Source organism: Monodelphis domestica, chromosome 2 (assembly GCF_027887165.1).
Source record: "Monodelphis domestica isolate mMonDom1 chromosome 2, mMonDom1.pri, whole genome shotgun sequence".
Taxonomy (NCBI): domain Eukaryota; kingdom Metazoa; phylum Chordata; class Mammalia; order Didelphimorphia; family Didelphidae; genus Monodelphis; species Monodelphis domestica.
In genome coordinates, this window is record NC_077228.1 from 458775478 (window position 1) to 458798906 (window position 23429).

Here is a 23429-nt window from a genome sequence, read left to right on the forward strand (position 1 = left end):
CTTTTAATAAAACATTTACAAATAATAGAATATTTGGTCTATAGAATATAGAATAATTAGAATATAAAATCTCTTGCAGATCCAGGGTTGGGTGACTTGCACAGAATATGATGGGCACATCCCTAGGGGGAGCCCTCCTGAGCCCTCCTCTTCTAAGCCCCTTGGGCTCCTTTAACAATGCCCTCAATCTGGATCCGCATGAGCAGCCTCAATTTAAACAATTAAAAACAGAGGAGCAAAGGGCTGTACAGGGGAAAGAATCCTTTCTGTATACAATATTCACTGTCCATGAATCAATTCAAAACTAAAGAGTGGTCGGGCTGCTGGAAAAAAATATATTTAATAAAAATTCTTTTTTAACCCTTCTTTCTGTCTTAGTATTGGTTCCAAGGTAGAATAGCAGTTAAAGCTGGGCAATTAGGGTTAAGTGCCTTGCCCAGGTCACACAGCTATGAAGTATCTGAGGTCAGATTTGAACCCAGGACTTCCCATCTCTAGGCTTGGTCCTCTATGTATTGAGCCACCCAGTTGCCCTAAAACTGCTCCATGGTAGTAGTTGAACCAATCAATAAGACTAAACAACTGTTCGGGTATGGATTGGGGAGTGGGGGTCGAATAAGAGAGAAGGAAGAGTTACATCAATTTTTAATCTATAAGTCGTCTAAGAATATAATTAACATTATTCCAGTAGAGTCACAGTTTTAGAATCCTTGTTGTTCCGTCATTCCAGTTGTGTCTGAGTCTTTGTGACCCCATTTGGGGTTTTCTTGTCAAAAAGACTGGAGAGGTCTGCCATTCCCTTCTCCAGCTCATTTTAAAGATGAGGAAACTGAGGCAAACAGGGTTAAGTGACTTGTCCAGGGTCACACAGCTCATGTTATAGGAGAGTTGATGCTGTTTCTCATTGAAAGAATTGCAGCTCAGACTCCTTCATCTGAAGGCATGAAAGTATTTATTCAAGAATGTTAGAGGTGGTGTGGCCAGGGTGATGGAAATAGCCCAGGGTGCTGGAATGGCCCTTGTAGCCATAGAATGCTGCAGCCTAGAGAGAATTGCAGCAGCCCCCAGAGGAATTCAGATTGCTAGATTGATTGAGGGTCCGGGGGAATTGCTTTCCTCCTATCATTGGGAATTCTCTGCCTTTCCTCAGATTATTCCTCCCCCCCCCCAACCCCCAGCATTCCAGGGAGCTGGGATTTCAGACTGAAAAACAGAGAAGGGGCTGGGAAGGGGTACCAAGATCCCCAGCGTGCCTACGTGATATTCCCTTCCGTGTCCTGCTTAATGTCATCTGTCTGGCCCTTCCAGGTCAGCTTGTAAACTCTTATCCACTGAGAGAAAATTGATAATGTCAGGCAAGCCCTAATCAATTGAGAGGAGGACACTGAGAAAGCACAAAGTCACATTCTACACTCTAACTGGAAATATCTGCTAACTAGTAAAAAGAATGAGGTCTCAAAGCACCATTTAAAAAAGGGTTTCAAAGCCCCATTTCTCATTCTTTACCATTTCACAACCCCATCAGTGGAAAGTGTCTGAGGTCAGATTTTGAATTCAGGTCTTCCTGGAGGTTTTTCCACTGTGTCACCTAGCTGCCCTGAAAAGAGATTCTAGAAAACACCTGATCCAACCTATAGCGCGAAGAAGCCTGTCTTCTTACTACTGGAGTAATAAGGCAAGTCACTCAACCTCAGTTTCCTCTCCTGTAAAATGAGGGAGTTACACTGAGATTACTTTCTGCTCTAAATCGTTGATGATCCAGCTAAACCTCAAAAGATGAATAGAATTTCAACAAGTAGAAAGTGTGGGGGTACAGCTTTGGGAGGTCCTGGATTCAAATATGACCTCAGAAATGTCCTAGTTGTATGACCCTGGGCAAGTCACTTGACCCCCATTGCCTAGCCTTTAACACTCTTCTGCCTTGGAACCAATACACAGTATTGATTCCAAGATGGAAGGTAAGGGTTTAAAAAGAAAAGAAATGACCTGCAGACAGAGCACAGGGCTTGCACTAGGAATGAGGAGTAGTTTAATTTGACTTCAGTCAAGATTACATGAAAGAGAGGAGTCTGGGACACTGTTTTACACATTCATCTCTTGGGTCTGTGATGAGGTAGAAAAAGGGAATGAGCTCAGATTATGCAGAATCCTAAACTTCAATCCTAGTCCCTCATCACAGATAAGGCACAGTGCTAGGCACTGGGGATTCAAAAGCAAAGAGCTCCTGTCCTCAGGATGTTCCATGTGAAAATAAATAAGTGAATTCTGTATAATTTGAGGAGGAAGAGAGCAATGACAGTTAGGGGGAATCTGGAATGTTTTCCATGGGAGTTGTGCCTGAATAAAAAGAACCAAAGGTTCTAAGAGGAGAAGCTGAGGTTGTAGTGCATTTCATATATATCTTTACATGTTGTCATGGAGGTGACCATAGGAGGTCAAGTGTAGAAACTTGGGTCAGTTTGGCTGGAAAATTGGGCACATGAAAGGTGATATGAAATATATCTGGAAAAGTGGACCAGAGCCAAATGCCAAATGTCCAACTGAGGCATCAAATGCAATAAGCTTCCTAAGGATGGTTAATATTATATCCTAGAGACAACAGGGAATTACTAAAGTTTCTTGAGCAGGGGAGTGACCTAGACAGATGGGATCTGGGAAGATTATTTTGGCAGTTGTGTGAAGAATGGATTAGAGCAAGGGAGAGATTTAAAACAGGGAGAATAATGAGGTGGTCATTGGAATAACCCAATGAAGAGGTAATGTGGACTTTAATAAAAGTCTTGGGCAATTTGAATGGAGAAGAAGAGATAGATGAGAGAGCTGTGCTATTGGTTATTTAGTAGTTTTTCAGCCAGGCTCACAACTCTTTATGATCCTATTTGGAATTTTCTTGGCAAGGATATTGGGATGGTTTTCCACTTCTTTCTCCACCTCATTTTACTGACGAGGAAACCGAGACAAACAAGGTTAAGTGACTTCGTCCAAGATCACACAGCTAGTGAGTGTCTGAGTCTAGATTGGAACTCAAGTCTTCTTGACTCCAGTTATAGTGCTCCATCCACTGTACCACCTACCTGCCCCATAGTAGTGGTTGAATCAATCAATAAAGCTTGGCAACTGATTGGATATGAGTTGGGGAGAGAGTGAGGGGGAAGGAAGAGCTAAGGTTGATTAAACATCTGAAGCTTTATTGGGCAGGGACTCTGACTTCATTATATCTTCTCTCTGACTCCATGTTCCATTTAACCATAACCACTCACTTACCCCTCTATTGGACCCACCTCATTGATGTTAGCTCCCATTTCCCTCTTCAGCACCTCCATTCCCCATGATGTTAAATCTTGAGTTAACAAACCCAACAGGATATTTTTTTTTGGAAATAATAGCTTTGGTAAAGGAGAAGCCCAAGAATCTCTCTCAACCTTCCCACTCCTATCTCAGACCAGGCTGATGAAATATTTAGTGGATGGGCTGGCAAAGTTCTAGAAATGATTAACAAGATGGAATTAAACCTTGGAATAGACACTCAAAGAAAGCTTTGTTTTTTCACTTATTCATTCAATAAAAATTGACTGACACATTGCTAGGCACTGTGGACAAAATATATTAATAATAATATAATAATAGCTAGCATTTGTGGAGTGTTGTAAGCTTTGTAAAGTGCTTGACAAATGTCATTTCATTTTATTCTCACAACTCTGAGAGGTAGTTAATGTAATTACATATTATAGATAATCTGCCATGGGGATATATAGATATATACCATATCTTTATCTATCTATCTATCTATCTATCTATCTATCTATCTATCTATCTATCTATCTATCTATCTATCTATCTATCTGTCTGTCTGTCTATCCCTCTATCTATCCCTCTATCTCTCTCTCTATCTATCTATCTATCTATCTATCTATCTATCTATCTATCTATCTATCTATCTATCTTAGAGGTACCTAGTTGGTGCAGTGGATAGAATGCTGAGCCTCTATGGAATCAGGAAGACCAGAGTTCAAATACAACCTCAGATACTTCCTTACTGTATAACCTTGGGCAAGCCACTTAACCTGTTTGCCTTAGTTTCCTCATCTGTAAAATTGGGATAACAGTAGCATCCACCTCCGAGGATTGTTGTAAGGATCAAATGAGTTATTATTTGTAAGGACCTTAGCACAGTGCCTAGAATGCAAGAGATGCTATATAAATGCTCATTCTCTCCCTCTCTTTTTATCATCATGAGGAATCTGAGGCAAATAGTGACTTACTTGCCAAGAAGTCACATAGCTAATAAGTGTCTGATTCTGGATTTGAACTCGTCTTCTTGTCTCCAGAAGTTAGCTGTTTCATAGTAATAGTAATATGTATTATATTAATAATCACAACAATGAATGGCACATGGCTCCCATTCTCCAGCAGGTTATAATATATCTCTAAAACTCTCTTAAAATACTAGAGATACTTACAAGGTTAGAGGTTAGAGAGGTTAGAGAAAAGGTTAGAGAAAAGAGACAGTTTGGTCTTGGTGCAAAGAAGACTGACTCTTGTGCCTAAAGACCTGAGTTTGAGTTCTAAAACTTTACTATGTTTGGCAAATCAATTTGCAATGACTCAGACTTACATAGTAATTTTAGAGTCACAAAATGTGTTTCTTCATAACAGTTCTGTGAGATAGGAAGTACAAATATCACTATTGCCAATTTATAGATGGGGCTTTGAGACGTTTAGAAATTGACTCATGATCACTCCCATCCTGACTGTTCGAGGCAGGATTCAAATTGGGGGCTCTTAACTTCAATGGTCTACTTACTGTCTTTTACCTCTTAGGACCTCAGTTTTCTCCTTTATAAAATGAGGGTTCTGGACCAGGTAACTCTCCCCCTTCTACCTCTCAAATCCAGTGAGACTCCTAAACTATCCCCAGTGACTTTGTGGATGACTTTTCCAGCTCTCTGCTTGCATTCACCTCTAGGTCCTCGTAACTGGTTTAATTAAAGCTCTCACAGATTCAGAGACTACATGGGGCGCTTTTATGGCTTAGAGGTACGCTTCCAACCAGTCACCTCTAATGTTACTGCAGAAAAATGGCCACCCTGACACTAAGTGGCTTAACAAGCAATGTAAGGGACATGAGCCCTTGGTTTTTCAAATGCTCCCTGCCTTGTCATGGGAAGCGACTACCTGAGATGGGGTTCCCAGGGAGAAGTTTACTAACCATGACCAGCCTCTTTGCTTAGAGGAAGGTGGCTGGACTTTGACAATTGAACACTAAAATTGAAATAAGAACAATGACTTATTTTCCAGAATTGCTTCTTTTACTGGGGATTTGCTGCTTGGCTTGCTTATTACATCAATCATCCTCTTTACACGCCTCCTTGTAAGTAACAAAATGGCCCTCAGTTCATATCATTTCTACATTTCCCTTGGGTGGCCTTACAATTAACTCTCCTTTTTCTCCCCCCTTTTTCTCGTTATTTTGTTCTGTCTGTTCTATTGGTGTGTAGCCTACGGACAAAAGCAGATCAATTTTTCTCTGATCACATTTCTGGTAGGTCTTTTATGTTGGACTTTTCCCTGATTCATAAGCTTTCAAATAACTCACATTTATATAGTGCTTTAAGGATTTTTTTTTATCACAATTACCGAATGAGCTAGTTGGTACAAGTGCTACCAATCCCATTTTACAGATGAGGAAATGGAAACTTCAAGAGGTTAAGAACCTTGTGTATGATCACAGAGCTGGTATCTAAGGTGGGATTAGAAATCAAGTCTTCCTAATTCAAAGTCCATTGCTCTGTCCACTGTACTACCCTGTCTTTCTTCCTGTTTGGTAGAATGAATAATCTTGGGACAGATGATGATAGGTATTTATGAAAAGATCAAAGAAAAAGGCAAAAGACAGTCCTTGAATTGGCCTTTAATTGGAAATTAAGCTTAGACTGTATGGTGTCAGACCAAGTCTGAGCCAGAGGCATGGAAAAGACATTGGATTTAGAGTCAAAAGGCCAGAATTCAAATCCTGAATTCAATTACAAATTCAAGTCTTGCAGCGCTGTCTCTCTTAACCTCTTTGGCTTCTTCATATATAAAATGAGGGAGTTGGACTAGATGGCTTTGGGAGGGCTCTTCTATTTAGTTCTATGATCCTAGAACTTGGATTCCAATCTCTAGCACTTGCTACTTCCCAACTGTGGTTACTCTGGGGAAAGAGATGGAAGAAGGACTCTTCAGAAGCCAGCCAAAAGGCCAAATGAGCTTGGAATTTAGAATTTGTCAAGGAGAATGATGAAAAAAATAAGAAATTAGACCCAGAAAATCCTTGAATCCTATCATCCTAAAAGTCTGTATATGAGAAATGATTAGTTAATTTGATCACTTCTAAAGTCTTAATGATTGATGGGAATTCATGTCAAATGGTCACCTCTTGTGAAGATAGAACTTAAGGGCCATGGGAATAGGTTGAGTGTGGGATTGTTTTCTCCTTTCTCAAGGGGAAAGGAATGGAAAAGAAAAGGGAAGAAGGAGAGAATTCAGGCCTGAAAATAAAATGAATTGAGTTTTTAGAAACATGAAATATGCTCTAATAATGAAACAAACACAGGTTAAAGCAATTTTGTGGTTCCACCTTATATCCACGAGACTGGCAAAGATAACATGATAATAAAAGAGGAAAATGTTGAAAGCTGGAAGGGCTTCTGGAAAAGATACTATTGTTGGAACTGTGAATTAATTGGTCCCAACATTCTGGAAAATAGTTTAGATTATGCCCAGGGAGTTACCAAACTATACATACCGCTTGACCCAGATCTACCACACCCAGAAAGAAATCAAAGGGAAAAAAAGACCCCTATGCACATAAATGTTCTTAGAAGTCAAGCTCTGAAAAGTGAGGGGATGACTAAGAAAACTATGGTCTGCGAATGTAATGGAGTAGTATTATGCTACACTAAATAATAAAGTGGATAATGAAAGAGAGAGAGAGAGAGAGAGAGAGAGAGAGAGAGAGAGAGAGAGAGAGAGAGAGAGAGAGAGAGAGAGAGAGACAAGATGTGGTTGAGCAAGTGTTGGGAACTAGCTGAGAATATTCCCAATTCCTGACCAGTCTTTACCAGAAAAGAAGTTAGCTGGAAATTTCAAAATGTTTATATGTTCTCAGGGCTAGGAAAGGCAGTGAGAGAGCTGACCTCAGAGTCAGGTAGTCTGGATTCTATCATCTATCTTCTATCATCACCTTTGACACCTTCTAACTGTGGGACCTTGGACAAGTCACTTCTCAGGACCCCAGACAGCTCTCCAAGACTAAATTGCTCCTCAATTCCTATGTTGAACTCCTTGGGTAGAGAGTTTCCTCCTGGAGTGGTTAGTGAAGTAATAGATCCAATAAGGTGGAGGGGTACATATTAGGGTTAGAAGAATAATAGCAAAACTGTATCATTATCTTTTTATGTCTTTTAATATAGTTATGTGAAGCTGGAAACTTTTCAATCCACGTGGAACTCAACAACCTGAGAGGAAATGGTGAGGCCTGATTGATTTTCTCTGTTTTTATTGTTATTGTTTATCATTTATGTAATAAAAAGGAGTCTTAAAAATCATTAAGCTTTTTCCTTATGAGATTAAATGACAAAAGCTCTCATCATAAAAAAAAAAAAGCTCCCCTCTAAGTTATGGAAAAATCCATGTCTCTGCTCTCTAAGTCAATGGCCAAGAGAGTGAGGGTTGGGAGAGGGGTTGTCTAGTAGGTTCTGGACTCTGTAGATATTTAGAGACACTGATGTGCTTCCTGGGCATTATTGGTTGTGTCTCCTAGCTCTTTATTCAGGAGCACATATATTAAGAGTCTCAACCCCCCCCAAAGTTGACTGGGTCCTCGTACCATTGTCCCAGTGGCCCCAAATACAGGCTGGAGACATTCAGGAGACCTATGAAGGGTTTGCTTTAGACAGAGATCAGCATGCACCCATGGGTTCACATAACCCATCTCCTAAGTCAGCATTAGCTATTCTGCTCATGCTAGCGACTGAATTACTATTAGCCACTCTTAGGACATAGTAGGTGCTTAATAAATGCTGACTGAGATGCCTTGGATTTGGGTCCAGGATTTAAGGAGAGTAGGTAGGAGTTTTCCACTGATATTGAATGTACTGCCTAATTTATCTATGTTCAAATGTGTTCTGTCAGACAAGGAATTGAATATTCCTTGGGTGAGGAACATGGTGGAACGTATACAACAATGGACCTATAAAATCAGGAAGACCTAGTTCAAATCCCATCTCTGGACATTTGTTATCTCTGTGTCCCGAGGCAAGTCACTTAGGATCAGAGAGATAGAGCTGGGAGGGACCTTAAAGGTCACCAAGCTCAGACACCATTCCCCTCATTTTATAGAGGAGGAGATAAAGGCAGAAGGAGGATGATTGATTGAGTTGTGTCAAACAAGAATATATCAGACATGTCTTGTGAAGCCCAATGAGTTGTCCCAATTCAACATCCCAAAAGCTAATTGTCCACAGATCCCATCTTCCCCAGGACTTAGTGAGCAGTGATGTTCCAAAGGCAACCAAAGGCTTCATAGGAGTTTCTGTGGCCCCTTTTGGAGATAATCTCTGGAAGAAAAAGCTCTTGGTGGAGTTCCCTCATCAGGGGTATGTGGGAGGCAGATTAATGAGCTGATTGTTAAATTTTCAGTACGAGCATTTACACTCCAGTCATTGTTTTGATGAATGTCTAGTCTTAAGAAAGTGATGGAGAAAATATTAATAATGTAGGTCTGAGGAGCAGCTATGTTGCACAGTGGATAGACAACCAGGCCTAGAGATGGGAGGTTCCAGTTTCAATCTGACCTTATGCATTTCCTTGCTGTGTGACCCTGGGCAACATGCTTATCCCCAGCTGCCTAGCCCTTACCGCTCTTCTGCCTTGGAACCAATACTTAGTATTAATTCTAAGAAAAAATGCAAGGATTTAAAAAATTAGTAATAATGTAGGTTGACTTTAAAGTACTGACATCATCCCTATTTTACATCCCTAGGACCAAAGACCCGTCGGATCCCATACCCAACCAAGAATCCTTTCACGTGGCTTTTTTTCTTTGTCTCCTGCCCTAACTATACCTATGAGGTATGTAAATGAAGGAAAGGGTGCCCTTGCTGGGTTTAGATGAAGCCTCTGAACAGATCCATCATCCTTTGAGTATTTACTAAGGAGCATTCTTGGCATAGAGAATCAAGGCTAGTTCATAACATTCCCTACTCCTCTGCACCTCACCCCACTCCAGCCCCTCATGTATGATCTTGCCAGGACTTAACAGGGATGTGATGCTAAAAGCAGGAATGTTAAAGTGACCATGTTGCAATGTTTGAAATTACACAATCAGATTCATTCCTTATCAAAGAAATCAGTAAATGAAGACAGTTAATTTGTGGTGGCTATATACACTTTTTATTCTCTCTTTTGGAAATCAAACAGAGCCACAAAGATCAACTTGAAAAGTGAACAGGTACTATGCTAATGCCAGGCAGAGTGTTTGTTAATAGTGTAGGTCTGGCCCTCTGGTCTGGATGAAGTGTTCCTGTATTTGTTTGACTGCAGGTGGGGGCCTGGATCAGTTTCACCATCATGACTCAGTGTGTCCCAGGTGAGTCTGTTCAGTTTCTTCTCCATCAGGGGTCCTCTTTTGGACCAAACTGCACTCCTCCAGAGTGCCTGACACCAGATTACATGTATTTTGTCATTTGTTTTTTCCTTTTCTTCTTTTTCCTTTTCTCCTTCCTTCCTTCCTTCCTTCCTTCCTTCCTTCCTTCCTTCCTTCCTTCCTTCCTTCCTTCCTTCCTTCCTTCCTTCCTTCCTTCCTTCCTTCCTTCCTTCCTTCCTTCCTTTCCTCCTTCCTTCCTTCCTTCCTTCCTTCCTTCCTTCCTTCCTTCCTTTCCTCCTTTCTTTCTTTCTTTCTTTCTTTCTTTCTTTCTTTCTTTCTTTCTTTCTTTCTTTCTTTCTTTCTTTCTTTCTTTCTTTCTTTCTTTCTTTCTTTCTTTCTTTCTTTCTTTCTTTCTTTCTTTCTTTCTTTCTTTCTTTCTTTCTTTCTTTCTTTCTTTCTTTCTTTCTTTCTTCTTTCTTCCTTCTTCCTTTCTTCCTTTCTTCCTTTCTTCCTTTCTTCCTTTCTTCCTTTCTTCTCTCTTTCTCTTCTCTTCTCTCTCCCTCCCTCTCTCTCCTCTCTCTCCCCCTCCCTCCCTTCCTTCCTTTTTTTTTTTTTGGTTGTTTTTGCTACAGTGGGATTATTCACCCTGGTTGGCTTCATTCAGATGACAATCTGGGCAAAGGACAAACACTGCACTTATGTAAGAGAGTTCAAGGATTACCCCAGTTTCAGGATGCCAATCATTCCTTTCTTGCTGTAGGAAGCAAGTGGTGATGCATGGGCACTTCAGCCGACCTACGGGCAGAAAAGTCAACAGATGAGCCCTGGTCTTCTGGGTTTTCTCAAAAGAAGTGATGACTTTTCAATTTTTAAAGTTAATTAATTGGCAATAATTCTCTTAAAGACAGCTAAGTCAAGGCATTGGGTGGGGTCTGTCAACTCTCCAAAGTTATAGAATATTCTTGTTTCTTTCCCTGGTGAGTGAGGAGTCCTGGACTCTGCTTGTCCAAGGTCCTTTCTAGCTTCCAAATCCTAATTCTAAGTATTTGTGTATTCATAAATACACACACCTTCTTTTATGCATTACACATGCATATTAAAAGATAACATGTCCCTAAGATATTTTCAATTTATAAGGGTTTTTTTGGATGTGTTTTGGGAGTAGTGGTAGCTGGTTTTGTTTTGGGTTTTCTTTGGTGCTGGTGGTGGTGGGAATCACTGTTTGTTTGTTTTTTTTTAAGCCCAAGCAAGGTGTTGTAGCCTTCCTGTCTATGGAAACTCCCACAATTTAGGACATCTTCAAGGAATGGTATTTGATTATTTCTTACAGAGCTGGTCTATGTCAGAAGAGCAATATATCAGCTTAGCCAAGAGGGAGAGTCCAACTTATAAATGGGTAACTCCCATAATTTGGGACATCTTCAAGGGATGACATTGGATTATTTGTTCCAGAGCTGACTTGTGTCAGAAGAGCAGTATATAAATTTAGCTAAGAGGAGTCATCCAACTTGTAAATGGGACAGGGTCCCTCAGTCCTGTGCTACTCAGGTCTGGGAGGTACTCAGTGCCATGCTCTCTAAGCCTCTCTAGTTCAGAGATGGTAGCCATTTGTAACTTTTTAAAGCAACGAGAAAATACAGTGGCCTCTGCCAATGGGGCAGGTAGCATGGAGTATGGGTGGAAGGGGCAAAGAAACACAGAGAGATAGGGAGGTTTAATTGGTGAACCAGTGCCTAGCTATCTGAGATGGAGGGACAGTGCAGGACCTGGAGCTATCTAGACAGAACATGTTTATCCCATCTTTCATCCAGTCCAGTCACATGTTCCCCTAAGAAGAAATCTTTCCACGCCCTATATTTAGGACTGAAAATATGCATGAGTTCAGGACAAGGGGGAAAGTCACAAGCATTAACCAATGTTGTAGCCATCTCTGAAAGCAATTTAAAAGGTCTCTGTTAATGGGGAAAGTGGATTATTTGTGTTTCCAATGGGTCTTAGGCACTGATTGGAGCAGCTCATGATTCTAGAGGGTCCGGGTCACAGACATTTCAATTATTAATCCATTTAAAATGTTGCCGGCCACAGACTTGATCATCTACATGACCCTCAACCTGTTTTCATAAAACAAGCTATGATGAAACCAAAGGATCTTCGTCCTTCTGGATGTTTCCCAGGGTCGTGTTCTCAGCAAGGTTTTCAAATGTACTTGGTGAACTGATGTACTGATGTCTCATTCCTAAATGGACAGCTTAGCTCAGCTCAGCTCAGCTCTCTCTTGCTCACAACCCACAGACAGCCTCGGGACCTCCCAGGGGAGCTGACCTTCTGCCATCTGTTCAGGGGAAAGTTTTGAAGGTTTTCTATAAATCTGGGCAAGAAATGATCCCATCCTAGTTTGTGGGACATTTTAAAGATTAAAAAAATATATTTTAGGATCTCATAACAGAAACTTGAAAATGTGATTGTTATTTATTCCGCTACAGATTTATTTCCCTATGAGTGCTAAACAGAAGGATTTTTGCAACTCTTTGTAAAGATGATTTACATAATAAAGTCAAACCTATGTTTTGAACTCTGAAGTCATTGTGAAAACACCAGGTACCAGACATTAGGCTGAAAGTCCCTCAAGTCCCATAATTCTTTGCAAAGTGTCAAATAAGGATTCATAAGGATTTCACTTCTTCAGTTTTTACGTGCAAAATGTCACATCTGGTTTTCCCAAAAGTCTACCTTTTTTTGCTGTCTATCAGGAGCCATACTCATACAAGGGGGGAGACATTTATACTACTTACCTCATCAGGTTGTTGGTAAAGAGCTACATAAAGGTAAAGAGCCATATAAATGTGAATTATTTTTATTATCAATCAAGTTTGTGATGTATAAAAACCCATGGCTGGCTAGACTTTTTACTGAAGGAGGGTCTGGGCAGAGTCAGCTCTCCCAAATAAACATTAGGTCCTGGAGGCTGGCACTATTTTTCCTTTTATCTTTGTATCCCCAGCATCCAATGTGGGGCTTTATAAATCGTCGGTGTCTAATAAATGCTCATTGAGTTGGAATGGTTTTATTAAGAGGAGGAAAAAAATCATCGTGATAGAATTCTCTGAGGAGAATATTTTAATTGGTGGATAAAAGAGCATTTAAGGGCTTACTACGTACTAAATGTAGGGGATACATCTCTGTGACCTTGGATAAATCACAACCCCCAGAGCCTCAGTTTCCTCAGCTGCAAAATAAGGGCATCCATCTAGTTGTCCTTTATCATCCCTTTCAGTTCAAAATCTCTGATGCTAAGATCTCCCATAGAAAAGAGCTTAGATGAGGAAAGGGCTCCCATGCACACATTTTTATCTTTTTTGTAGGGGTTCTTCATCTGGATCTGTGGATAGATTTCAGAGTCTACAAACTTGGATGGGGAAGAAAAATGGCCTCTTCATCTTTACTAATACTTAACTGAAGTCTAGCATTTTATCCAATTATGACTATATGCAAGATCCATAGGCTTAAATTGCAAAAGGTGTTCATGATTTTAAAAACATTTAAGAGAGGCAGCTAGGTGGCTCAGTGACTAGAGAGCTAGGCCTGGAGAAGGGAGGTCCTGGGTTCAAATCTGACCTCAGAAACTGCCTAGCTGTGGGACCCTGGGCCAGTTACTTAATCTCAGTTACCTAGCCCTTCCTGCTCTTCTGCTGGGGACAGTTATTCCCTCTCTGTTCATTTCAGATTCCTTGAATTCGTGATTTGACATGTGTAAGAAATATCCCATCGCCAAGAAGTGTTTCAGGAAACTTTATCTGGGAAGTTATACCCTTGTCACCCCTGGGTCCTGACTAGGTGTAGAAAAGCCCTTTGGAGAGGCTGACCTGGGCTGTGCATCGGGTCTGAGCAGAGGGCTTGCTCTCTACACCATCCCGGGAGGGAGGAGCTGGGGCTACCTTGGCATCTATGATGGCTCCAGCTGCACGGGGATGTAAGGGAAGGTCATCCTCTTCAGTCTGCTGTTTAGCAAAATTCACAAATACCTGTGGGGTGGGTGGGTAGGGAGCAACGGAGGAAGAAAGGGAGAAATAAGTAAATAAAAAATAGAAACTTTCCAAGAAATGGCCACCCAATGGGCTCCCACACCCCCCTACAAGATCTTCAGTTTAAACCAATTAACCTTGCTTGGACCAAAGCTAGATCTTCCAGCAGAGTAATGTAGAGCTAAAATATAAATCCCAGAAGCCATGTAGTTAACTGTAAGGCTCAGCGCCAAGGTCGGCCAGCCCTGTGTGACCTTACATGGGGTAACGAAATGAAGAGTAACGAATGGACGCTATATGAAAATGAATAGCGACAAAGTTTATTGGAGTCAGACAAAGCATATATAGGTTAAGACCCACAGGAAGATATGATGTTACTGCCCAGCAACAGCAGGAACCAATAATTGGGCAGATTCATAGGAATTCATGATGTTACCTGCTAGGCACAAGGAAGAACCGAAAGGATTCCAAACAAAGACAGAGAAGCAAGTTTCCCACAGTCTCTCACAATTTCTCACAAACCTTATCAATCCTCCCTCTACTGACCATTCCAACCTTGAGCATGCAGCTGGGCAGGTCGTACACAGTTCAACCCACGACCTTGACTATGCAGCCCAATCGGGGAGAAGAGGAGGGCTTTAACCCTTACGGTTCTGCCTCAACTACAGTTAACACCTTCCCACCCCACACATTTTACAAATGAAACCAAGATCCAGGAAGCCTCTATAAGGTCATATAGGATAATAAGTCCTACTTTTATCCTGACCATACAGTAAGGAAACTGAGGCAAATAGTCAGCCAGGTACTAAATATTAGAGGTCATGTAGAGACTGTTTTTTCCATTGTTACTCAATGTCCCTTTTAGGGGGCTTGATTGGTTCTCACATAGGTAGCTTGTATACTTGGCTTGAAGAATCCCCAGAATCTTGGGTCCCATGAACATCTATTTCTCATATTCTTCAACTGAAGTTGGGGTGGTTTTAGCAAAAGAGTTTGGGAAGACTAAATGCAGATGTGGTCAGCTCTAAAGATGCAGAATGGTCCAATGGAAAGAACACTGACCTTGGACTTGGGTTCAAATCCTACCTCTGATGCTCCCTGCCTGACTTTGGACAATTCACTTAACTTTCCTGGTCCTCTGTTTCTTTATCTGTTATATTAGGGGACTGGACTAGATGAGGTCCATTCCAACCCTAGATCTATGGAGCTGTGAATCCTGAGAAGCAACATGCATTTAATAGAAATGAGACGAGTTTGGGACCTTCATCTCACTCCACTGTAAAATAAGTTGGGGACCAAACAAAATCACCTTCTTTTTGCCACTGCTGCCACTGAGTTTGGCACTGTGGGGTTAGCTCTAGATCCCTGGGGTTTAAGGAAAGATGAGCCTGGACACAAACTGTTTGAGTGGGATAATTGGGGATAACCCCCTCCTTTGCCTCCCTCAAAGGATCGCTTGGAGGATATCAACTGAAACAAACACTACTAGATAGCCAATATTTCCCAGTGACATTGTAGTCTGGTTTGGGCTCCACTTGGGAATCTTTAGAATGGTTGAGTATTACCCAGATTGAATTGCTTTTAAGCTCAGGGATGGGAAAAGGAAGAAGGGAGGGAGACAATATGGATCATATAACTTTGGAAAACTTATGTGGAAATTTGTTATTAAAATAAAAAAAATTTAGACTAACAGGCCACTGGGACCCCTTCATTTTTTTAACCCCTCCCTTCTGTCTTAGAACTGATGCTAAGATTGGTTTCAAGGCAGAGGAGAGGTAAGGGCAAAACTGCCCAGGGTCACACAGTTAGGAAGTACTAGAGGTCAGATTTGAGCCCAGTTCCTCCAGATTCCAGGCCTGAATGCTTTAACCACTGTGCTGCCTTGCTGTTCCTTATGTGACTTTTTCTGAATTCCACACCTGCCCCATTTCTCATTTCAGTTTGATGGAGGCTTGCCTTTGAGCTTCTGGCCCAGACTTACTTGGTCCAGTGTGGTCTGCGTGACGGAATATTCTTCAATGTACAGGCTGTCCTTGTTGGAAATGAGCAGCTGGAAGATCCTAGCTAGCGAGGAGGAGGAGATGCGATACTGGAGCATGTTGTAGTGCCTCTCCCTCTGGACACTGCCCGGGAAGTTGGCTTGTAAGAACTGCTCCGCTGGGTTCAGGTCTGGAAGCAAGCCCACCTTTGGGGGCTTGATTTTCATGGTGACGATGTAGCCATCCCCAAACCTAGGATGTGGATAGAAGAGTGAAGGACAGCAAGGTGAAGCCAGGAGAACCAGGGAGAGTAGTTTTCCTTTTTCAGCTCAGGAAAAAAATCACCCATCTGTCCTCACCCAAGAAGTCTATCAGCCCTAGACTTGGTGTTGGCTGCTAGGTGGTGTGATAGGCAGATACCAGAGTAGTTTGCCATTTCCTTCTCTTGCTCATTTTCCAGGTGAGGAAACTCAGGCAAAAAGAGTTAAATGACTTTTGCAGGGTCACCCAGCTAGGAAGTGTTTGGGTCTGAATTTGAACTCAGGACCTCCCATCTCTAAGAGTCATCAATGGCTCTCAATCCATTGAGCCACCTAGTTACTCAGAGTTTACTTTCAACTGGGGAGATTTAACATGCAAATAGCACAAAAATGTCTTACACAAAGCTTGGGACACCTACGTAGTTGCAGTTGGGACAACCTGGGCTCAAATATGACCTCAGAGACTTTGCAGCTGGGTGACCCTGGGAAAGTCACTTAACTCCAATTTACTTTAAAAAGGGAGAGGGAGGGCCAAAGCTTTTGCCCGTTCCTTCCCCCTGACTGTGGGTAGAATGAAGCTTCCCATACACCAGAGCCAGCCCTGCTCTTTCCTAAATAAACGGGCCAGATTCTTAAATGCTCTTTGAACCCACTGAACCAAGACCCTCATTCCCACAGCCACACGAGTCCGGTCCCTGCTCTCCTCCCCTGGCTCCCCTCCGGGCGCGGACTGGCTTTTCCTTACTTGTATTTGAGGTGCTGGATAGTGCCCAGGCACTGGAAGGTGCCTCTCACCATGATGGCCAGCCGCGTGCACAGGGCTTCGCATTCTTCCATGCTGTTGGGAGAGAGATGGAGGCGGTCAAAGGCAGTGTGGACGCCCCGTGCCCACACCTGCCCTGCTCCTGGGGGACAGCGTGCTCACCTGTGCGACGTCAGGACCACGGCTCTCCCGTCCCGGATGATGCCCACGATGGCGTTCCAGAGCAGCCGCCGGGACTGCGGGTCCATCCCTGTGGTGGGCTCATCCTGGAGGCACCGGAAAGAGGGACCGGGAAGGATTGGGCTGAGCAAGCGGGCGTCTCCTGCTCGCCTCCCTCTTGCCCCCCCTCCCCCCACTCCCCATGTGTCTCCTGGCTAGAATCTACTGCGGCTAAGGCTATTCCAGCTCCTGACGCGCTTAGAGCTCTTGAAAAGACTGAACTAAAGCCACGCCAAGTCTAACTCAGGGGCACAGATATAGGAAGGGAGAAGGCAGAGCATTGAGGAAGAAGTCTCTAATAGAGTGACAGGAGACCCCAGACGCCAGCTGGCCCAACTCCCTCAGTTTAGAAATAAGGACACTTACCAAATATTCAATAGCCAATTATTAAATAATGATCATGGTGATAGCTATTATTTCCATTTAAGGCTGGCAAAAACCTTTATATCTAACAACATTCCTAGGAGGTAGGGGGTTATTATTATCTCCATTTTACAGATGAGGAAACTGAGGCAGACAAAGGTTTGGGTTTTTAAGTGACTTGTCCAGGGACTCATAACTAGTCAATGTCTGAGACTGGACTTGAACTCAGATCTCCTTGACTCTAGGTTCTGACACTAATTTAGCTGCCAATAACAATTAAATATTAATATAATAATACTAACTCTAATAGATATGCAGCAGGATTTGGTGAAAGCCAATCTCTAAGCTCAGGAAACCTGTGTTCAAGTTCAGCTTCTGCAATATATTGACTGTGTGACCCTGGGCAGATCACATAAGATACAAGTGCTCTAGGCCATTTTTAGGAATATAAATTGTATGTTGGGTGACAAACAACTGTGAATGACTTAGTAGTACAGTGATCCCAGACAATCCCACAGGACTCATGAAAAAGACCATCTGAGAAAGAACTGATAAAATCTGAATGTAGCCTGAAACATACTATATTTCACTTTCTTTCTTCATTTCTGTTTTGTTAGAGCTCGCTTCTGCAAAATGACTAATACAGAAAAATGTTTTACATGATTGTGGATGTAAAATCTACATGGGATTGCTTCCTCCTAGGGACAGGGCAGGGGAAGGAGAGAATTTGGAACTTAAAATTTAAAAATGAATGTTAAAAAACCTTTATATATAATCAATAGAAAAGAAAATATTAAAAACATAAAAAATTTAAATATAATAAAACAGATCATTTAAAAAAGAACATAAATTACTGAAAGAACACATAGAATTCCCTACATCAATAAAATCACAGGTTTGGTCCTTATCTCTGTCCTTAATCATATGATATCAATCAGTCAACAATTTAAAAAGCCTATGTTGTAGAGGAAGCTATGTGGCTCAGAGGATGGAGAGTCAAGAGTGGGGATGGGAGGTCCTAAGTGTCAAATTTGGCCTCAGACATTTTCTAGCTGTGTGACCCTGGGCAAGTCACTTAACCCCCATCCATCTAGCCCTTACTGCTCTTCTGCCTTGGAATCAATATTTAGTATTGATTTTAAGATGGAAAATAAGGTTGTTGGTTTTTTTTTTTAAAGAAACTATGATGTACCTACCACACAATATACAAAGACACAATGAAACAATCTCTGCCCTCAAGGAGCTTACATTCTATCATGGAAACAAATACACACTCATAGCAGTATATACAAAAGCAAGGAGCAGCTGGGTGGCTCAATGGATTGAGAGCCAGGCCTAGAAGAAGGATGTTCAATGTTCAAATTTGACCTCAGATACTTTCTACCAATGTGACCCTGGGCAAGTCAATTATTTCCCACTGCTTAGCCCTTACTGCTCTTCTACCTTGGAACCAATATACATTATTGACTCTAAGATGGAAGATAAGGTTTTTTTAAGTATATGCAAAAACTTAAAAAAAATAATTCAAGGTATTTTAGGGGGAAACACTAATATTTGAGAATAGGATCAAGGCTTCCAAGCATTGTCTTTAAAAGTAAGAGTGAATTGTATTTACCCATAGGTAGAGGGACATTCTAAGAGACTTTTCTAGTCACTCTAGACTCCTAGGAGTTTAGACTATCAATAAATTTCTGTTTGCCTGGTAAATGAGAATTATGCTTGAGAGCCCTGTTTCTTGCAGTCACAGATGAGGGTTTGTACCTAGGAGTGGTTCCAGGGCTGATGGCACCCTTTGATCACAGGCTTTGGGGCAGTGCATGAGCCCAGAAAAGTGTTTTGGACTAGAACAGCTCAGAGACAGGGCTTTTTCACAAAACTATTCCCCCGTTCCTACTGAGACATTCCCTTGAGTGGTCAAAGAGATACTCCAAATTGTACCCACCTAGAAAGGGTTATGTTTTTATACAAAGATTTAAACCAAACTCAAAGTGGAAAAATGGGTTACTTTGTTGAATTTTAAAATTAACTGAAACCAAATATATACATATGTTATATATAAATGACTCCAAATATAGATTTATTTGGTACTTATTATTGTTGTTTAGTAATTTTTCACTCATGTCTGACTTTTTGTGACATCTTTTGGGGGAGGTTTTCTTGGCAAAGATACCGGAGTGATTCACCATTTCCTTCTCCAGTTCATTTTACAGATAAGTAAACTGAGGCAAGCAGGATTAAATGATTTGCCTAGGGTCATACATCTAGTGAGCGTCTGAGGTTGGATTTGAACTTGTCTTTCTGACTCCAGGTCCAGCACTTTATCCACTACCTGCCAATTCAAGATGACTCGAACTGCCATTTTTCTAAAACTATTGGCCTAAGTCATGAAAATATTCTTTGAACTGAATGATGCTTTGATGGGAGTAAAGTAATTAATCTTCCATCTTTCAGGGATCTCATCCCTCCCTTTGCTCAATGTAGTCTCTTACCAGCAACACCAGGGGTGGACAGCCAATTAGAGCAATGGCTGTGGAGAGCTTCCGTTTATTCCCCCCGCTGTAGGTGCCAACCAGGTGGTCTGCATAGACAGAGAGACCCAGGCTCTGAATGCACCAGTTTGCTACCTGGGGAAGAAAGACAAGTCAAGAAATCAATAAGCATTTATTAAGCCCTTACTTTATGCCACGCACTGTACTAAGATCTGGGTATACAAAGAAAGGCAAAAATATAGTCTCTGGCCTCAAGAAATTCATATGTCAATGGGGGAGATGATATGGAAACAACATATATACAATGCAAATAGGTTTTCTCAGAGGGAAAGTCTTAGCATTAAGGGGACAAGGACAAAAATCCCTTTTGATAAAATTCAATTTTATTTGGGGAGGGTAGGTGGCTCAGTGGGCAGAGAGCTGGACCTGGAGATGGGAGATCCTGAGACCAAATCTAGTCTCCCTTTTTTTTTCATTTTAAAAAACATTATTTTTCATGAATAATATGGAAATAGGTATAAATGATAACATTTGTATAACCCGGTGGAAGTACTTATTGGATTTGGGAGGGGGAGGGAAAGAAAATGAAATACATAAACATGGAAAAATATTTTAAAAAATAAAAATACTTTATTTTTCACCTTACTTATAAAAGGAGAGCAAGTTCTATGCAACACTTGCAGATAAGAATAAATATTGTTGCCTTTCATTCAGATACAAAAAGAATAATAAATACAAAATACCAGGCATGAAGCAAGCTACCTATGAGAACAGCAGAGATCACTACAGTAGCATGTGTAAATCCAATATTTTTAAACTTTAATTTCCATTAGAAAAGAAAAGTGCCAAAACAGCCTTTCCCATTCCATTTGAATTTATTGTCCATAATTGCTATCTGTGTGACCCTGGGCAAGTCACCTAAACTCCACTGGCTAGCTCTTACTGCTCTTCTGCCTTGGAACCTGTCTAAGACAGAAGGTAAGGTTTGTTTGTTTTTTTTTTTTTTAAATTCATCTATCTACCTATCTTAGATCCCAGGAATACAAATACAAAAAAACTAGCCTTTCCAATCCTTAAAGAATTTATATTCTTCTGGTTGGATGTAATATGTAGGCAGATAAATAAGTACAAAATTCTTAGAGAAGTTTTCAGTCTTAATGATAGAAAAATGCATTGTCTTTTGGGGCCCCCTGTATACCAAGTTAGTACAAAGTATTGGGGATGGGAGCAGAGCAAGAATTATTATCAGCTGCATTGTGGGAATCAAGGAAATAAAATCAAATAAGACAAAGCAGCCAAACATGAGCCTAACTCCAAATAAAAGAGTATTTAATAGCTTCCCCACCTTGCCAGCTGAAAATTGTTGGTCCCCCCCCCGCCCCGCCCTCCACATGCTCCAGAGTGGCAAGAGAAACCTGGAGGCCTTTGTTGGTCCATTTTCCCCACAAACTCAAGGGATGTGCCCATGCTGGTTCCCATCTTTCACTTTGTTCTTCAGCTTGCACTATTTATTCATCAACAAGTATTACATTATATATATAACCTTTCCTTCTGTCTTAGAGTCAATACCAAGTTTTCATTCCAAGGCAGAAGAGCAGGAATGGCTCAGTGATTGGGGTGACTTGCCCAGGGTTACCCAGCTTGGAAGGATCTGAGGTCAAATTTGTACCCAGGATCTCCTGTCTCCAGACCTGGCTCTCTATTCACTGAATCACTTAGCTGTCCCAATAAGTATCTCTTGAGTAAGTTTCTAAAGCTTTATTTAAGTGCCTGCTATGTGCCAGGAACTGTGCTAGACATTAGGGATTCAAAAAAGAGGCAAAAGACAAGTCTTGCCCTCAAAGAACTCACAATCTAATAGGAGAGACAACAACATACAAACAAGCTAAATACCGAATAAGTGGGAAATCATTAACAGAGAAATTAAGAAGGCTTCCTGGAGAAGGAAGGATTGTAGCTGGGATTTAAAAGAAGATGAGGAGGGAGAGCATTCCAGCAATGGGGGATAGCCAGAAAAAATGCCTGAAGTTGTAAAATAGAGTCTCTTGGTTGGAGGACAGCAAGAAGGTCAGAGTTACTAGACTGCTTATTACTTAGTGGGATAGGTAGCAAGAACTGTAGGTACCACTAGGTACTGAAGCCAGGAAATCCAGACCAAGAATCCAGTTTCTAAGTATTGTGTATTTTTTTAAATTTTATTTTATTATTATTTAGTTTAAGATCACACTGGAGAAGTTGTTACTCCATAGCAGATTGGAGGAACATTCCTCTGAAAGAGTTTTTAAAAATCAGATTGACCTGGGGGAGATTATGGATCCACATCTCTTCCTAAACTAGCCCATGCTACCACGTACAAAGTGACTGAAAGGTTTATCATGTTCAAAGGAATGCAAGTCCATGTGACCCAGGTTTTGTGTTACTGCCCTTCATCATGGAGAGAAAGAAGTGGTCCAGCTACATGTTGTACACGATGCAGGTTTGTAGAACACAACCAAGTTCATGGATGCTAAAAATTGTCTTGAAGGCAGCTTCATGTCAATGAAATAGTCTTCGAATATTTGTTTTTAATACATTTATTTTGATATTAAAAACATTTATAAGGGGCAAGAAATAATACTAGACTCAGTCTGGTGTGATGATAGAAATAAAACGCATCCTTCCTGTTGAGCTTAAGCCCTGAAAATAACCAGACCTGACTTCTGGTCCCGTTGCTGACCATCTGGTGACCAGAGTCTATGGGCAAACACTGGCAGCTTCTGGGCACAAAAATATATAGTGAGAATGAGTAATAGTAATAGTAGTAGTAGCAGCAGCAGCAGCAAAAACCAATATATTGCTTTAAGGTTTTCAAAGCTCTTCACCTATGTAAACTCATTTGATGAATGAAGAAACCTGGCAGAGACCTTTCCCCAGATTGTCCTGCCCTGGATGAAAGACCTCAGACATAGATATGGGCTTTTATTACCACTTCAGAACATTAAACATGAACCAATTTTACCCTCTTGATATCTTCTGTTGGAACACCCCGGAGCCGGGCATAGAGATACAGATGTTCTCGGCCTGTGAGCAGGTCATCGATAGCATCAAACTGAGGGCAATAGCCCATATGTTGGTGGACTTCAGAAATCTGGGTTAAAATGCTGTAAGAAGAAGAAAGAAAGGGCAGAAATAGTAAGTGGATGGGGATGGGTTGGGGGACACTTCAGCAAAGACAAGCTGCCTCCTTCTTTTGCCTGAGTGCTGGGAATGTACACCCAGTTTTAGAAATCAAGGAAGGGGGAACTTGGGTTAGAAACTAAATTAATTCCAGAAATTCAGAAATTTGAACTCAACTCGTATCAAAGAATTGAAGAATTTGGGAGTTGAAAGAACATGAATAGCCTAATAATCCAACCCATCTCTTAAAGGAATCTCTACTAAAACAAACTCCTGAATCGATACTCCTGAAGCCATCACCTCCTGCTTGAATGAAGGCCTCTATGTGGGAAGAACACATCTCCTTAAAAAAAAAAAACCCTCTTATCTTCTGTTTTAGAATCAATACTAAATATCACTGGCTAGGCAAATGGGTTAAATGACTTGCCCAGGGTCTCACAGCTAGGAAGTGTCTGAGACCAGATTTGAACTCAGGAAGATTCCTGACTCCAGGCTGGGTACTCTATCTACTGTGCCACCAAGTGCTTCCCTGCATGATCTTGTTCACTTA

General features: G+C 41.3%; 2 protein-coding genes across 13 annotated transcripts in view; one reads left to right on the top strand and one right to left on the bottom strand.

Moving 5' to 3' along the window:
• LOC100032861 (very-long-chain enoyl-CoA reductase-like) overlaps positions 1-12200 on the top strand; it is a 93524-nt gene extending 81324 nt beyond the window's left edge. For 3 of the 11 annotated variants that reach the window (XM_056819107.1, XM_016429037.2, XM_056819103.1), the window contains 6 exons: positions 5299-5371; positions 5499-5542; positions 7455-7512; positions 9026-9114; positions 9586-9631; positions 10261-12200. In XM_056819107.1, the coding sequence (XP_056675085.1) occupies positions 5299-5371; positions 5499-5542; positions 7455-7512; positions 9026-9114; positions 9586-9631; positions 10261-10388 (438 nt within the window). In that variant the 3' untranslated portion in view covers positions 10389-12200. The remainder of the gene's footprint in view (positions 1-5298; positions 5372-5498; positions 5543-7454; positions 7513-9025; positions 9115-9585; positions 9632-10260) is intronic. The other 8 variants (XM_056819101.1, XM_056819102.1, XM_056819100.1 and 5 more) reach the window with 8 other exon arrangements.
• ABCA4 (ATP binding cassette subfamily A member 4) overlaps positions 10311-23429 on the bottom strand; it is a 203038-nt gene continuing 189919 nt past the window's right edge. For both annotated transcript variants that reach the window (XM_056819098.1, XM_056819097.1), the window contains 7 exons: positions 22722-22863; positions 19724-19858; positions 16815-16918; positions 16635-16727; positions 15632-15881; positions 13492-13650; positions 10311-10423 (listed from right to left, as the gene is read on the bottom strand). In XM_056819098.1, the coding sequence (XP_056675076.1) occupies positions 10415-10423; positions 13492-13650; positions 15632-15881; positions 16635-16727; positions 16815-16918; positions 19724-19858; positions 22722-22863 (892 nt within the window). In that variant the 3' untranslated portion in view covers positions 10311-10414. The remainder of the gene's footprint in view (positions 10424-13491; positions 13651-15631; positions 15882-16634; positions 16728-16814; positions 16919-19723; positions 19859-22721; positions 22864-23429) is intronic.